The following is an 18,760-nucleotide window of genomic DNA, read 5'->3' on the forward strand; positions in this document are numbered from 1 at the left end:
TATAAAACGATTTTCATTAATATGTAGATCGATATATATAGAAACAAAAGTATCACTGGTTAATACTGAAAGGGACATTGTATTAAAATGTGCCCTGTATACTGATTTTGACCGAAAGTAAAGGTGGAAACGCTATCAACAAGGGTACCTATACTTATGACATAGCGCTAAAAACCAAAATTTTGGGTCGCAGTTTCATACAAAATGACCCAACTTACATATATTTATCAAGTTTTCTTAAAAACCATAATGATTTCCGAAGCTTCATGCAGAGAGGTGGCGTTAGATCCTGGGGGAAACTCGAATGTTGATCTTCCCCTACTAGTCTTGTCATAATTCGGCAAGCAGAATCAATGTCCTCCAAGTTGTTAAGGTCTACATTTGGATGAATGTAAGCATCAAATGCCCTCAGGTAGTTGGTGAGCCAGTCCTTGCTTGGGTCTTCGACGGATTCCCCTCCATCTTAACAGAAAGTTGATACTCGACTCCATTTGCAGCCATTCACTGAAGAACTGAACATTGTCCCTAATTACCAGGCATGGGCGTCTTGGACTTCTGCCAATCTCAGGGCTATCCACTTCAAATTCCATGTAAGCTTCAGGGAGAGGGATACGAAGCCTAGCATCAATATTTGCAACTGCAATTTCTAGCCCAACTAACCAACAGGGATCGAAAATGTTATGGGTAAGCTTGATGATATCCCGTTTTTCTACTCCATCCCTAGCCAAACAACCTACCCAAAGCCCTACAATGTTGCTATTGGTCCTCCATGAGTAATCATAACTAAAAGTACCCTCTCCTAAACCCTGACTAACTGCAACAGGACTCATATCATCTATGGGCCAAAGGAGCCGATTCCATCTCTTCTGTTTAATCGGCCCAGAGAAAGCCATGGTATGATTTTTGTAAGCATGGAATAGACTTATATTGGAATCCATAAAACCTAGACCAGATCGCTCCCTATCTCTCAGGTGATATCAATTGCCAAGCTAAGATGAAATGCGAGTGAGTCCCAATTTCACTTATAAATAAGTGAAGGCGAAAATTCTGGATGCATAATAATGATGATGGCGTTCAAATGATTAATACGATTCCTCCCAAATTCATCATGTGAAAGATTATATTACTCAAGTGAAAGATTTTCCTCAAAATTGGTACTCTGCCCAATATGTATGAAATCAATTCACACGCAAGAAATAAAGGGAAAAGAATTATTTTAGAATCAATGTATGATTAAAGATATGATTAAATGTTAAGATTTTAAAACCATCGCGGCCATTCACTAAAGAACTGAACATTGTCCCTAATTACCAGGCATGGGCATCTTGGACTTCTGCCAATCTCAGGGCTATCCACTTCAAATTCCATGTAAGCTTCAGGGAGAGGGATACGAAGCCTAGCATCAATATTTGCAACTGCAATTTGCAGCCCAACTAACCAACAGGGATCGAAAATTTTATGGGTAAGCCTGATGATATCCCATTTTTCTACTCCATCCCTAGCCAAACAACCTACCCAGAGCCCTACAATGTCGCTGTTGGTCCTCCATGAGTAATCATAACTAAAAGTACCCTCTCCTAATGCCTGACTAACTGCAACACGACTCATATCATCTATGAACCAAAGGAGCCGATTCCATCTCTTCTGTTTAATCGGCCCACAGAAAGCCATGGTACAATTTTCGTAAGCATGGAATAGACTTATATTGGAATCCATAAAACCTAGACCAGACTGGTCCCTATCTCTCGGGTGATATCAATTTGCAAGCTAAGATGAAATGCGAGTGAGTCCCAATTTCACTTGTAAATAAGTGAAGGCGAAAATTCTGGATGCATAATAATGATGATGGCGTTCAAATGATTAATACGATTCCTCCCAAATTCATCATGTGAAAGATTATATTACTCAAGTGAAAGATTTTCCTCAAAATTGGTACTCTGCCCAATATGTATGAAGTCAATTCACACGCAGGAAATAAAGGGAAAAGAATTATTCCGGAATCAATGTATGATTAAAGATATGATTAAATGTTAAGGTGTTACAACCATCTATGTTTAAATTGGCTAATTTATCAGCCTCCTTGTTGCCTTCTCTGTAAATATGCGCATATCTTACTTCTTCAAATATTGATAGGGATTTGATGATAGCTTCTAATTTGGAATTTAAGATCCAATTTGGGGTTACTCCTTTTCTGAGAGCGTTAATGATGATTTAGGAATCCCCTTCTATTATAAGTTTTTTAATTTTAAGTTTAATACATAGTTTGATTCCTTCTTCTATTGCTTCGAGTTTGGCAATATTATTCGATGCCTTATCTAATGACTTAGATCTTTTAACAATCCACTCACCTGATTCATCCCTTAAGATACATCCAATTCCAGCTTTACTTGGATTTCCTCTTGATGCCCCATTGAAATTCAACTTCTTCCATCCTGGCGGAGGGGGTTCCCATTTACACATTTGTCTAGCTAAGTCGTTTTTCTTTTTGTAATAAAGGGGAGGGTTGATTAATAGTGGCCATCGTTTTTTGATTTCTGCATCCCATTCAAAGAAGCATCCTTCTTCTCTTGGTCTCTTCCTGAGATCACTATTCATGACTTCCGAAATTGCCACTTCTATTTTCTCATAAAGAGCTTGCTCAGATAGACATTGATTTAAGAAAATTCGGCGATTTCGTTCTTTCCAAATTTCCCATGAAGCAATTGCTGGGATGATATTCTAAAGCTTACCATAGATTTTCTTTGGATCATCTTTAGGCCAGCCCAATAAGTGATCTACCCATTTGCCTGCTAACGGGGAGGACCAAATTAATTTACTTTGATGCCACCTCCAATTTTCCTAAAAAAATTTGCATGCATATAAGAGGTGTTCTACATTTTCTTCTTCTTCTTTGCAAAGAATACACCTTGAGGGCCCTTCAAATCCCATTTTTTTAATTCTATCTACTGTTAATATTCTCTTTTGCTGGCTGCCCAAAGGAACTTTCCTACTTTAGGAAGACCTACAAGATCCTAGCATAAGTACATGGGGAGGGTACTAACTTCCCATTTTTGCAAGTTTGTGATCATTCTATATCCTTCTTTAACATTATATGTCCCATCCTTTGATGCAGCCCAAATTAACTTATCCTCCCTATCTTAAAATGTAATAGTTCGATTCTTTAGAATGTTTTCCAATTTCTCTTTATCCTCCTGGTTAATGCCACAGGCTGATAACAATTTCTATTTCCATATCTTACCCATGTCTGAGTTGGATTCCTCTATGTAATCTTTCACCTTTGTTCCCCATGAAGATTTTAGGAGAGATATTGCTTCTGAAGAAAAGTCTGAACTAATCAGAGGGGGATTTCCATTCCAAGAATCTTCCCAAAACAAAACTTCATCTCCATTCTCTATGTCCCAAGTAGGGTATTTGGAAATCAAACTACGGTTATTCATAAGGAAATTCCACCTGCAGATCCTTTGGGGGGGGATTTAATTTTGAATAGTGAAGTTTTGTCTAAAGGGTTAAGATATTTATTAAATAAGATTTTAGCCCATTTCCTATCCCTTTCTTGATAAAGTCTCCAAACTTGTTTGGCACCTAGCGCTTCGTTCTGCCATTCTAGATTTTTTATTCCTAATCCTCCAAATTCTTTCGGCTTGCAAATTTTACTCCAGCTGATTAAGGCTGCTTTTTTCTTGTCCTCCAATCCTTTCCAGAAGAAGTTGTGTAGTTTGCTTTCCAATTTAGAGTTGATATTTTTGGGCAGATGAGAGCAAGAAACTTGGGAAGATGGGATAGCTGCTAGGACTACTTTGATCTTTGTTGTTCTCCCCGCTTTTGTTAACCATCTTCCTTTCCAAGATTCTGTTTGATTATCAATTTTCCTGAGAATATGTTCCCATCCCGGGTTAGTATGATTACTCTTATCGAGATATATCCCTAGGTATCTGAATGGTAATTTGCCTTTTTTGAATCTTAGTTTCTGACAGATTTGATCTTCAACTTCTATATCAGTATTTAGAAAGAAGATTTCTGATTTGTCAGCATTGATCATTTGCCTGGATGCTTTTGTATATGTCTCCAGGATGTGTTGCATATGGTCTGCCTCTTGTAAGGTGCTGATTCTAGCAAGTATAGTGTCATCAGCAAATTGTTGGTGGGTAGTGTTGTCAACTCCATTCGTGACTTTCACCCCTTTGATTTTACTTTCCTCTTGCACTGCCTTAATTGCCCTTTTGAATGCCTTTGCCATTATGATGAACCAGAATGGGGAGATCGGGTCTCCTTGTCTGATGCCCCTTGAGATATTAAAGAAACCTTCCAGGGTTCCGTTGATGAGAATTGAAATTTTGGGAGTTGAGATACATTGAAAAATAATGTTGATCCATTGTTTAGAGAAGCCAAAGGCCTCTAGGGTTTTACAGAGAAATCTCCAATCTCCCTTATCGTATGCTTTCTGAATATCTAGCTTAAGCAACATACAGGCTTCCTTATTTCTAATTGTCGAATGAATAGTTTCTTGTATAATCAAGATGCCATCTAATATAGATCTGCTAGGGACAAAGTCCATTTGTTCTTCCAAAATGAGTTTAGGGAGGAAACTTTTGAGACAATTAGCTAGAATTTTTGAGAACACTTTATAAATAGTGTTACATAAAGCAATAGGCCTGAAATCCCTAGACACTACAGTTTCATTTTTGTTAGGAATGAGAGAAGAAACGTATGATTGATTTTAGTTAAAATTGATCCTCCATTACGTGTGGCTTCTAAGGCTTTCCACAACTCCACTCCTAGAATGTCCCAACATTGTTGAAAAAAGAAGGCTTGGAAGCCATCTGGACCCGGTGATTTATCCGGGTTCATACTGAAGAGTGCAGATTTGACCTCTAAAAGGGTAAATGGTTCATTAAGGAATTTATTATCCTCCTCTGAGATCAACTTAGGAATGTGTTTTAACATCTCATCTTGGGCAGATTTGTTTGATGAGTCAAAATTATTGAGTGTATCATTAAAATACTTGATGAATGTATCAACAATTTCTTTTGGATTTTCAGTTTGCTCCCCCTTTGAATTCCTGATTTTGGAAATGTTAATATAATTTTTGTTATTAATAGTACTATTGTGAAATTTTTTTGTATTACGATCCCCTTCTAGGAGCCATTTTTCTCTAGATTTCTGTCTCCAGAATATTTCTTCTTTAACTAGGACTTCTTCATGTTTTAAGAGGTACTCTTTTTCTAATTGGTAAGATTCATTATTCATTCCTTTCATGAGGATCTCTTTATTTAATTTACTCATTTTTTCTTCAATTTCTAGTTTTTCTTTAAAAATATTTTTAAAATTTAGGTTATTCTATTTTAAAATCTTTTGTTTTATACTTTTCAGTTTGGAGACCAGGCAAAACATCTTTGAACCCTCGAATTGTTCTTCCTACCATCAATCTCTAATCTAGTCCATAAAAGCTTTATCCATAAATCACATTTTCTCAGATTTAAAGGGGTTTCTACTAGGTTTTATCTGCTTTTTAATTTCCATTTTCATTGGGAAATGGTTTGAACCGGCCATTGGTAATATTTCCGCATTAATCGGATTGTCCATACTGTGTTCTCCTTTTAGAAGAAATCTATCCAGTCTTTCTGCTATATAACATAATCGTTTCCTTCGGTTGTTCCAAGTATAGATGCCATTCTTTGTTTTGATATCCATAAGAGAGTCTTTTTGAATCCACTTTTTTAAATCTTCCATCGCTCTGCTTACTTGATTACTCCCTTCCTATTTTTCTTCCTTGCTTAAGACCGCATTAAAGTCTCCTACAATGACTGTTTCTTGGGGCATAGAATTAATAAAGGTACTGATCTCATTCCAGACTACAAGCTTATCTTCTGTTGGTGTCGATCCATAAACATTTATTATAACTGTCTGCAAATTAGATTTTGTACTGATAACTCTAACTCCCATCCAATTTATTTGTGAGGAGAGTACTTCAACATTGATTTGCCGAGGATTCCATATTATACCAAGTCCTCTTGAGGCACCCTGTGACTGCTGAAATTCTGATTTCCATTTTCCCAATTCTTGACTCAGCTTTACTCCTCCTTTGTTTAGTTTAGTTTCTTGTAATAGTGAAATATCTGAATCAAATAAAGTGAGATTACGCTTTAACAAGCGTTTTTGCTAGGGGCGTTAAGGCCCCTAGCGTTCCAGGTTGTGATTTTCATTGCTCCTTGGAAATGAACTTCCCCTTCCCACTGTAAAGTATATCAAAAATCTTTGTTTGATCCTTGACCTGCCCTGCAGCCTCTCTGAGTTCTTTTAGTGATTTCCTGCCACGTTTCTGTTTTGATTTTCCACAAATTGGTGTTTTCATTCCCTCCTGATTCACTGTTATACCTATTCTTTCCAGATTTTTCTCTTCTAATACCTTTTCTGCAATAGCAGAATCCTCACCCTCCTGGATTTCTTCTGAGATGATTTCCTTGATTAACATTTTGCTGATTTGCAAGTCCTTGCCTATTATGGTTTGGATAGGCTTTAATACTTCGGCCTCTTTGTAGTCATCTTTTTTGTTAGGACTGTTCATTGATTCATTTTCCCAATTTTGTTCTATGTCCACTGAATGTAATGATTCTCTTGAAGCTGATCTAGTATTCTTTGTTTCTACTGCAAACATATCTTTTCCATTACTAGGTGTTTGCCAGAACTTGTAGCTTTTCTTTTTCCCTTTCTTCCTGATAGTTATATTGCTCCATTGGGCAGAGTCTGCTGGTGGAATGATAAGCTCTTGCTCTGTGTCTCCCTCTTGATTAGCCTCTTCTTGCAGTATTTCTGAATCTTGCTCTACTCTTCTTTCTGACCTTTGCTCCTTTTGTCTAGGTTTAGTTGGTCCAATGTGGGCAAATTTGTCCTCCTGCCTCTGATCCTTATTGTGATTTGCACAAATTCTTGATATCTCCCCTATTTCTATGACTTGAATCCTCTTCCCTTTATGTTCCTTATGTATTTCTTCTGCTATTAGACTTTGATCAATTAAGTCATTTTGAATCAAGAGGGTTTCATGAAGGAGCTTGTTTAATTTGATGATATTCAAGTCCATTTCTTCAATGACCTCTTTTTCCAACTGGTAGTCCTTACATTTCTTGAATTTATTAAGTGAATGCTAGTAGCTAATGTTATCCTTCCACTCTGTTTCCTTTGATCTATCCAAATCCTTTCCATTATTCATTGGTTCTGTTCTGCTATCTGTAGATCATTTTTCAGGAATGTTTGTTGCTATTTCTTCATTCAGATCTTCTTTGAGGATTGTAGTTTTTATGATAGCCTCATCCTTCCTTTCTGATTTTTTGCCTGTACTCCTTTTTTTGATTATTTGATCTTTGATGTTATTTTTAATACAAGATTTTGAGAAGTTTGCATCTAATATTTTAAGAGTATCTCTTGAATATTCTTTGAAGGTTAAATTGTATATAGATCTATTTGTAATGATCTTCCTGCTGACTGGATGGTTTTGATCAGTTTTAACCAAAACCCTGATTTTGTTAGTTTTATTTAGATTATCTTCAAATCCAATTACAGTTCCTAATGAGTTGCCAATTTTTTTAATAGTGGTCTCCATTAATTCTCATGGAATTTCTATGCTCTCCATCCATTTGATAGTTTCCGTATTTTTAATATTATTTTTGTTAAAGTTTGGTTGCCATGTTAGAAATTTAATATGATGTCCTTTATAGAAGAGAAGATCTGATTTCAGAATTTCCTCTTTATCCTGTGCATTTCAACATAAAATGAACCAAAATTTATCTGCAAATGAGTTAAGAGTACTTACCTTGTCGCCTCAAATCATAGAAATGATGCGTACCAGCCTAGATCTTTTCCTTGTCGGTCCATTCCAATACATGTAGATGCCCTTATCCTCACAGTCCATCTACTTTCTTTCACTATGTGAATTGCTGATGATTATTTCGGCGCAGTTTGTGCTTTTATTGGAGAAACTTTGCTTTGACCTTCCTGTCATTCATCCCTTGGATGTGGTTTGATCTATCTTCCAATGCGGCGGGGTATAAATTGATTTTCCTTTATCGGAGTTTTTAATTTGCGGATTGCTGTCATGAGATTGCTTCTTTGGAACCATGGTGTTTTTGGAGAAATTTTCCAGAGCCCGCTCTAAAGGGATAGCATTAGCTTCAGAAATCCACCATGGTCTTTCAGGTTGCTTCTTCTGACCTGAAGCTAGGGTTAGTCTCTGGTTCTGGCGCGTATTTGGTTTGACAATAGAAGGCTTTTTGTTTTTGGATTTTTTCTCCCATTCCTTCTTGTTCATGCCGGATTTGGGACCGCTTTCTTCTTCCATGCACAGATTGCCAACCATCTTCTTTTTTGTGGATTTGATTGTCATGAATTTCCATGTTTCGTCTGGTGTGTTGCCTGATGAATGATTCAAAATTGTTTTTGTTTGCATTGTGGGTTTCTCCTTGATCAAAGTTTCATTGTGAGAGGGCTTCATATTTGTTTTTAATCGCCAAAGGAGGCTGTGGATATGTCTTCTGCTGGTATGCAACGGATCTCGAAATGGGGCGACTGGATTTAGGTTGAAATTTCGCTTTTTTTGCCATTTTAGCAGAGAGATTCATGGTATAAATGTCAAGAAATTTTATTTAAACAATATAATATAACTATTTAAGTTAACTTATAATTAAAACAGTCTTTAATCAATTTCTTATAAATGTTGACTCGTATACAGTTATCCAAGGCTTAATATATTTTGTCACTTATCATGACTAGTTCGGGGTTATTGAGATTGCCATTCATGAAACATATTGGCAGTCCATTTGACATGGCTCCTTGTATTGTTACATTGATTATTTTGCCACATATGAAATCATTGGTTTAATTGGCACCAATTCAATCCCTCACATGCATATGATGCATAGGCCACAAGGGTGAGGTTTGATGCCCCTTACTTTGCTAGGTGTAACATCATTGCTAACAATTAGCGAGAAAAAAGGAAAACATAGACTGAAGTTTTAAGCATTAAATTTTTTACTCCCCCGACTCAATTATACAAAGAGAGCAAGCAGTTTATCTGGACAAAGTCCTAACTAGTTAACAAATATTGAAATATAGAACATATATAAGACATACCATGTTATACATGAAACTTTGGTGTATTTGTCTTATAAAATATTATTCACATACATTCATAATATCCCTATGTCTCCTGATTACACTATCTATCCATTTTATATAACATATTGTACAGTTTTTTATGTTTCATATCTGCCTTATGCCTCCTCTTTTTCTATCGCATTACATCTTCTGTTATACAAGTTTCCATTTGACCGGATGTGACTTATCTGTACTACTAATCTTCATGGTGCCTTGTCAATTTGGGGCTGCATAAGCTCTTTGCAGTAAAGTGGGGTGGATTCTTCTGACTGCAGTTGCACTGCTGCTTTCCAGTCAACAACTGTTAGGGTAATATGAAAGAAGGAAGAAATATTGAAGGGTAAGTAATATGTTTCAAGGTTGGATGTTACGGGTATGCTTGTTGGACTGATGGCATCTCAATGAAGCCAAGAGGGAAGTTGGGGAGGGATCTATTGGTGATGTTGCTCCATAAGATCAGCACACAACCATCTATTATTACCAAATATCTTGTGTTCTATTATATCCCCCCTAACAAACAAAGACTCTTTTGAGATGAAGGTGCAAATAATTCTTTTCAAACCATTTATATTTTTGGGCCTCACATTGGGGCTTTCATTGCCATTTTGGAGGAGAAGAGGAGATGGATTAAGATAATCACACCCCAAATGATGCAATTTATGATGTCAGTGAGTTTAAACACAAAAGTATTCAAGATTGATTTGTTTTGAGAAACAGATCCATGAAGAAGAGAGATATCTGGTTTTCAGAATGGGTTTGGTGGGGCTATTTTGATGTATGTTTGGGCGTGAATGACTAGAGAATTCTTATCACTTGCTTTTGCAGAGTAAATGAATAAACTGCAGTGTTTTATGAGAATCCTTTTTTGAATTCTGTACAGAGATCAAATGGTCTTTATTAGTTCATGTTGGAATACTTTAGAATAACTGAGAGGGGGGGTGAATTAGTTATCCAAGGTCCAAATGTATAACTAAAACTTTTCACTCCTTAGTGCACCCATAAAACATTGTTCATCATGCATGTATCCATAAGATTATGCAATCACTTAAAACTTGTAGGTTACTGTCAAATCAACTTGCAAAAATGTAAACATGGAGCATAACAGATTCATCAACACACTTGACACAATGATTTACGTGGAAACCCAATTTGAGAAAAACCACCAGTAACATGCTACTCTTTTCACTCTTCTGAAGTGATGCCCTGTGAAAGGCCAACCCTATTAAAGGTTACAATACACACTATTAAATGTGACCTTGTTAAAGGATTTCAATCACCTTGTTAGGAGTGAGCCTTGTTAGAGGACTTTAGACCATTCACTTGGAATGTCACCCGGTTAAAAGATTTACAAATAACTGTTAGGTCAGCCTTAATCCAAAGGATTTATCCTAGACTGATGCAATTGTTAGAGAGTAACAGTAAGGTTTGATCTGATAACAACTTACAACTTCATAGATTACTGATCACTATTCAGTCCTCCATTTGGCTTGGCCTTCATACATTGTAGCTCTGATAGCTTGTTCACCCTTCAAGCATATTCATATCTTTAAGCCTCCTTGCTTAACATGCCATTGCAGATTCTTCTCTAGGTCACTTGATGAAGCAAAACTCTTGTATCCTTCTCTTCCTCAGATTCTCGCATATGACAATGTTGCTTCATGACCAGCCATTCCTATAAATAGGAAATTAAGATCTTTTGCTGCTCATTCTCCATCCTCCAATTTAGGATTTGGATGGATTAGGTAGGATACAATGAATCTATCCCACATTCCATATCTCTTCTAGAAACTTCTCCTAGAATCCTCTTTGAATTCGCCTAAAAACGGTTTACCTTGAATTCTGTGCCTCTAGCTCATCAATCTTATCTTCCACTTGGTTCACATAATCCAAGAAAACAAACTTGTCGGCTTAGATCCATCGAATTCACGATCTTTCAAATAATGCAGCAGCTCAGCATTATCTTGCTTCTGATGCTCAGCACATATTGCGTTGCTTGGCATCCTCTAAAAAATCACTCGGCACAAAGTAAAGTTTACTGGTGCTCAGCATCAACTAAACTTTACTTGACATCCACTGTTCTGCTTGGCATACACTAGAATGAAGTTTTATTTGGCTCCTACTAATTTTCTGCTTGGCTTGCACTGACTTTGCTCGGCACCTACTATCCACTTGGTCAAGCCTGGCAGACAAACTTTATGTAACTTGTTCTTCTAAATCTTCTTAGTGTAACCAGCCTTTGTAACCTTAAGTAGATTATCAATTCATCATGTTATCACTGTCTTAACTGATTCTCGTACTGTTTTACATAATCATAATTCAACCTTTCCTCTAGGTGCTACTGTTATATCTTTTGATCAAATCCTCTTTATCAATCAAATAAGTGACAGTACTTAAATCTTATAGGCAGTTGTCTTACCAGCAAATAGCAGGTTTGACATCAATGACAAAACAATGATTGAAGCATGTTAGTCATACTTGTATGTTCTCAACAATCTCTCTCTTTGATTAGCTTCTTCAATCTATTCTCAACAGTTCAGGGTTGAATTCAGTCTGTCTATATGGAGGTATGGAGGCTGGAAATAGAGGAAGACCCACATTTTTTATATACCTTTGTCTCAACAGAAAAATTTGTTGTGCCCCACCTTGTTACTGTATGTGATGAGAGAGCAAATTGTGTCAAATCATGTAACTTTTCTACTATATTATTTTTTATGTTTTCTTTGGCATATCTTCTTACATTTTGTTTGTAATTACCTTTTGGAGAAGGATTGGATTGACATTGACTATATATAGAATTAAATTTAGCAACAGTTTTCAAGAAATCCCACCTCAAAAATGTAGTTTACGATCAACATGGTAGACTATATATTTTGGACTGTAGTGAATTCATTGTTCTTAGTCTATGTTTCGTGGTGTCTAGTGGACAAGGATGGTTGGGCACAGTGGTGTGCATTTAGGGGATGACATTTTAGGGGGCTATTTATGCTATAGCAAAAAATAAAGGAGACAAAAATGTAAGATTACTAACTGCAGCGCTCAAAATTGAAGCATAAACATGGCATGCCTATTTGGTACTCTAGAAAATAAAACAATTGAGATACTACCAGTCAATCCAAATTGTTATTTGATGAACATATGAGCTCTATATTTCCAAGTTTAAAACACAGTAAGAATAAAAGTGTGTTAGGATGTGATTCCAATGTCACATTATCTGGAGAGTGCCAAAACATCTCAAGCAACTTCTGGTATCCATGTTTACCGAGGTGCTTTTAGTAGAAATTTAACATATTTGGCATCTAATAAAGGTGTGTTTCAAGTTCATTCCTTCGAGCCATGAGCTTCATTTGTGTGAGTAGATTTCAAGGGTCACAAGTTTTAGACTTTGAACATTGTCTCTTCAAGTTTGCAGCTACAAGTACAAATATGACCACGATAACTGTGACACTTGTGGGTTGCATTAAATGTTTTCTTAGGGATTCATAAGGCCTGTGGGAGGGCTTCTGAACTATTATTTTTTTTTGAAGTGAGGAAATTAGCTCTTTTGCTTAAAAATTTCAAATTAAGAAAAAGGGGTGCATTCCTGATTTTCCTTGACAGCCAGGTGATATTCCCTGCTGCCCTCATGTAGTGGTGGGGATGAGAGCATGGGGCTGGGGGTTGAGTTTGTGTCCCCATGTATCCTTCTTCGTAATTAATTTTCTAATTTTTATTGGCAAAGGAAAGTCAAAAAGTGAAAATGAGATATGGTATTCTCTAGTGTAGAAATTATAGTCATTTACTCAAATGGATTAGTGTTTATTTTTCCTACAAGGATTCTTTTCCACTCAATTCTTTCGAGTGAGACATACTTATTCTATGCATTTTATTTATAAGGTCCACTATTTATTTCATCTTAGATTCTCTCATTTATTTATTTTTTTCACTTTTTTGGCATGACAATAGCTTTAGTGGTTGTTTTTACAATGGTATAACGAAAACATGGAAACCATTGGTTAATGTTTCTCGTTTTATCTTTTGTAATTCCTGCATACTTTATATTGTAGCTTTTCAGATATCTCAGTGGTCATTTAGACGATAGTATGATGTGCCATTTCTACGTGTATATTTCTCATTTTTATCTATATTAAGTCAAAAATGTTTTTATCTAATGTACAGGTATGAATATGTCTTTGGTCTGATACGTGATTTTCCTCATTTGCACTTCACTCTGAATGGAGGCATTACACAAATTCCCCAGGTTTAAGTGAACTTTGTTTGTTTGTTTGTATTATTGTCATCTTCGTTATAACCGTCTGATTTGATTGTTCATGTTTTTCTTCTGGAATAAATTATGATTTCTTGAGTAAAGGAAATATTTTTATGTTATGAGGAACTACAAAACAAAATCTACTTTAGTAAATTTCACTTTTGTGTAAATGAAATATTTTTGGAGAATGAAAGAATCTCTAGCTTTAGTGTCATTACCCCCATTCATATGAATTATCAAATAAATAAAACTTCATGAAGTTTTTATTCCTAGGTTAAGGCATAGTAGCGAAAAGTTTTCTTAGAATAACTTGGCAAGACTAATCATCAATATTTTTTATTTATCTGGGATATAATAGGAAAAGTTTAAAGTCACGATAAGCGAAAATTTGAGCTAAGATTAGGGTAAGGAAAAAACTAGAAAAAAATACCCCAAGCTCAGATAAAAGTCCAGCCCCTGAATTTATTTGACCAAAAAAAAAAATGTAAAAAATCGTGGGAAATCACAAATCAATCATAGGTTATGATTAATCAGGTCAAAAAACTTACTGAAGCCAATTTGTGTTTTAAATGTACTTTTTTGAATGCAAAAATCAGCTTGTGTGCCAAGCTGTAATTTATCATGATAAATTTGCAACTTCTACTTTACCAAGAGATTGTACTTGACTTTGTACACCCATTTGCTACTAGTGGGTTTTTTCCCTGGTGGAAGATCTAAAAGAACCCAAGTCTTATTCTTTAGAAAGCTTTGATATTTGATGTTCATGTCCTTTTCTCATTCTAGTTTACCTTTTGCCACTCCAAAATCCCATGGTTCATATACACACCATAAGAGAAAAGTACATCCAAATCGACATGATCATCATGACTTGAGATACTTGGTAGTATATCATCTTGATGCTAATCTAGGTTCATTTAAATAAAATCTTCGGGCATGGATACTAGTACTTTCTTTGGAGATTCCACTTGTTTATAATCATTAGATTCTCCTCCTTAAGAGTAGCTAATGGAAGTTGGACACCTAAATATTCAGCCTTGAAGGTTAATTTTAAAAACTCTTGATGTTTGAAGAGAGTTGAAACGAATAAACTTCTTCATCAATCATCACATTCCTACTGAATGTCAAATCGGTAGTGTCCACATCAATCAACTTATAGGTTTTACGATTGGCATTGTACCCTCCAAGTTTGAACTTCTAACTCTTGGACATCTAGAATCAACACATACACAACAGAACCAAAAACCTTAAGATGGCTCACCCTTGGTTTCCTCTTAGACCATGCATCCTTTGGGGTCTTCTTGACTTTGTGAATTAGACATATCTTGATAGTGTGAATTGCCTTGTCAAAAACTTCTTGGGAACGTTTGAGTTCTCCAACATGCATTGACAATCTCTGCAATTGTGTGGCTCAAACAAATTGGAACCATGGAAGAATTTGCTTGCAAATTCTCAGATCTTTCCCAAAAGAGGTTTAGTTATCTGTTAATAGGAATTAAAGATTCACCTAAAAGCTTTGTAAAACCATTTGAACCTCAAAACTTGGGAGAAGCCATAAAAAAAGCAAGGTTGAATCAAATCCGTTAAAAGAAATATCTAAGAACTTATCAACCAAGACACAACACATGCATGAAGATTCGAGAAAATATTATAAAGAAAAAGAGTGCTATCTTCCAAAGGACAATGGAGTAGGGGATGCCAATGCCAAAGCAAGGAAGCCCTAGAACAAAAAGAGGACGAATTGAAGAAAGGTGTATGTTTCAGATGCAGAGGCCCTTAGGAACTAGGACATAAGCGTGAAAAGAAGAGTCAGGTCCATAGACTAAAAGCAACACCCGAAACAGACGAGGAAGAAACTCCACATAAGAAAGCGAAGTTTGATCAAGGGAGTTTTAACAACATTCAATCAAAGAATAAGGGAATATGAGGCCATTGGAACTTCAAGGAAGTTCAACCATAGTCATACTCCAATCAATAAATAATAAATATTAAAATATATTTATGTAAATTTTTCTTATGATTATTAATAAACATATAAGGTATAGTTTAAATGAAGGGAACGAGTGGCAATTAATAGAGAACTACTAGGGAATCGTATTGTAGTAGCAGTAAGGAAAAATACAGTAATAAGGGAACTCTATTGCAGTGTAATTCAAATTCAAGGAGAACCACTAAGGGCACCCTATTGCTGGCACCTTCTCAAGGCCACAATTAGGGGAGAGTTTCAAGGGCACCCTATTGTAGTAGCATGTTAGGGAGAATCGCTACAAGAGCACCTTATTGCTCTATAATTAAGGGTGGATTGGTAGGGCATCCTATTGCAGAATAGGCCCAGGCTGCTGGAGAATTGTGAAGGGAACCCTGTTATAGCAATAGTTAAGGGAGAAGCACTAAGGGCACCCTTTTGCAGAAGAAGTTGAGGGAGAATTGCCAAGTGCATCCTATTATGGCAATGATTAAGGGAGAACCACTAATAGGGCACCCTACTGCACTTAGATTATAGGAAAACTGTAGGGCACCTCACTACAAGATATATCTCTAAAGGCCTAGGAGAGATAGATCTATCTTATATGAAGGAGGGATATGCCAAATTTTGGGTATCCATAAAGCCTTGGGACGAGATAGTTGTAATGAGATGGTGACATAGCTTGAGGACCGTTCTAGAATAGCTATATTGCAGCTAGAGTGCTAGGAGGTCCTCCCTAGAGGGCTTCAAACCTCATTACAAACTCTCCCTAAGGGTTATTTAACAAGGCTCATCATGAAACAAGTGAGAAGGAAAGTACTATTGTACATCAAGATAAGCTCCATCTTTAGAATAATTCTTAGTATTTTCAATTTCGTATTATAATCTTCTAATTTGATATTTGTAAATATATTGTGATTCTAATCTCAAAATGAAATTAATTTTCCAGGGTCTTTGAAATAAATATCAAGAAGCATGATATAAACCAATCACATTAAATTGAAATTGTTTGGGGGCAAGTAATGTTTGGGAAGGGTGGTCTATAATGTCCCCATTCCTGAAATATAATTTATTGATAATAAATAGTTAAATAATAATTGAATATAAGTAAAAAGATAAATAATTAAAATTAGTTAATAAAATGATAATAGTCGAATAAATTGTAATAATAATAAAAAAAATATTTGAATAATAAAGTATAAATAAATCTTCCGTCGAAAATTATCTTTATAATTTGAAAGTACGTGGTTTCATCATCCTCACTTTCTACCACTCCTACGTCAATGGTGGGTTAGTTCACCGAGATGTGGTGGTACTGATTTGCATCAATTCCATCAAAAAATGCTATTTGTCAAGAAGGACAAAGTATTGGAATAAGCACCTGTTCAGCAATATTTTTCAATAGAAGGAGATTGTGGAAAATCAACTTAAAGAGATCAGTGAGCAGATTATACTACATGTACTAGCTCCGGACACTCATAAAACACAAAAAGCTTTGTAGGCTGATTGGGAAGAATTATGTGATCGAGAGGAAGAATTTTGGTGACAGAGGTCAAGGAGTTATGGCTTAAAGAAGGGGACAAGAATGCAGAATTTTACCATATGTTAGTTAAAGAAAGAAGAGCTGCCAATTCAATTTTCAAAATAGAAGAGGCTTCCACTGGAAGTTAATAAAAGATAAACAAAGCATCCAATCAGAGGCAGTAAACTTTTATGAAACCTTATTGGCCGCTTCTACTAGTCCAATTATAAATTTGGACAAGGAGCAAGAATTGTTGGATGCCATTCCCCATTTGGTAACTAATGAAGATAATAAAAATTTGTTAGCTTTGTTCACTTTGAAGGAGATCCAAAAGGTGACAAAGAATCATCTCTGCTCTCACTGCATGTCAAGGAGAATGGAGTTCTCAGAGAAAAACACTTCCGAATTTCTGTTAGGCTCCAATATTCCTTCCACTAATTCACTGGTATAATTTCAGAGGAAGCTCTCAATGTCTTGTTTTGTATGGATTGTGAAAAATGTGCAAAAAATATTAGGCTTTTTTTGGGTGATGAAAATTTATTTCTAGATGTTTGTGGGCTCATGTATCTGCATCAATTGGTTTCTATTTTTTCTGTCAAATGCTATGGATTTGTTACAATTTGATATCGAGCTTATGATCTTGGTACAAAAAGTCTTGAGAGAGGGTGTGCTTGATGAATTTGCTCTAGTCTCTGCCATGCAAAATTACGGTCTTGGGTCAAGCTCTACTTGTATTGGGGTATATTATCACTTGATAAGCTTCGTCATGGACATCCTTTTGATTCTTTCTTTGATGCCATGAGATTCACTTTGAAGATGTTGGATTTCAGGTTTCTCAATAGGGTTTTTTTGGCTCATGGTGATGAACTTGGCCGTCCACTAATTAAGTATGCCAGATCAAAAGTTTGTGCTCTATTTATCCTCATTAAACATGAGCATGGTGGCAGAGTTGCTCCTCGTGTTGGGTCATACTCTTCCCGTGGTCTTCATGGTCATCATTGATGTCATGCCTCGGCTTCCGGTGGTCATAGACACAGAAATTTGCCTCAACACCAGGATGGCATGGAGGAATAAGCATGTGTTAAGGTGTTTAAAGTTTTGGTTTTCACAAGTTGTGGTTTTATGAGCTGGTTAATGGCAGATTATGCTGCATATTTTGGTAGCTCACATGTAGCCCCGTTGTATGTTAAGGGGATTTGGTTATTTCCGTCTTTGTAACGTCCCCAAACTATCCGACTTGAAATATAGGGGCAATATTCTAAAAGCTTCAACTGTAGGTGATTTCTTGCTACTTTTTATTGGAAACAAATCTTTATCTCTATATTGATTGGTATCGTGCAAAGACCAATCTAAAGAAGTTTATCAATAAGATACCAATTGATGGCTATCATTTTTGATGTTGTGCTTGATTTAAATCTTCAACCTCTATAATCTTGAGACGATTAATAACATGGGCTCTGCTATTTCTTTTCATATATCAATTCCTCTTAGCGAGAGACGATGGCTAAATAAATAGTCAAATTTATAATTCTTATATATATATTTTTAGTTGATGTCTTTGTATTTGATGATTCAATATTTTTGAATTATGCCATATTTTATCATGGTCATCACCTATTATTCTTCCTCAACGAGTCAATTATCGCGCCTCTATGTCACAACATGTCTTATCCTATTTATTATCCTTTCGACAATGGCTATAACTGACACGACAATATCTTTATTAAGGAAAGCTTAGCAATGTATGAGTAACTTACCACATAATAGATTCTGATTGATATGAACTTCAATCAAGCATTGTCTTTCTCCAATTTCCTTTATTACCACATAATCCATCATGGGGGTTGTGTCAACTCCTCTCCATACCATTTTCTTGCAATAA

General features: G+C 35.9%; 1 protein-coding gene across 3 annotated transcripts in view; it reads left to right on the forward strand.

Annotated features, from left to right (window-relative positions):
- The window catches only part of LOC149562646 (uncharacterized), a 230,993-nt gene that overhangs the window by 131,057 nt on the left and 81,176 nt on the right, over positions 1 to 18,760 (forward strand). For all 3 annotated transcript variants that reach the window (XM_089826110.1, XM_089826108.1, XM_089826109.1), the window contains one exon: positions 13,303 to 13,384. In XM_089826110.1, the coding sequence (XP_089682236.1) occupies positions 13,303 to 13,384 (82 nt within the window). The remainder of the gene's footprint in view (positions 1 to 13,302; positions 13,385 to 18,760) is intronic.

The sequence above is a fragment of the Cupressus sempervirens genome, chromosome 4 (assembly GCF_028749045.1).
Source record: "Cupressus sempervirens isolate cs-2001-9-10 chromosome 4, ASM2874904v1, whole genome shotgun sequence".
Classification (NCBI taxonomy): Eukaryota; Viridiplantae; Streptophyta; class Pinopsida; order Cupressales; family Cupressaceae; genus Cupressus; species Cupressus sempervirens.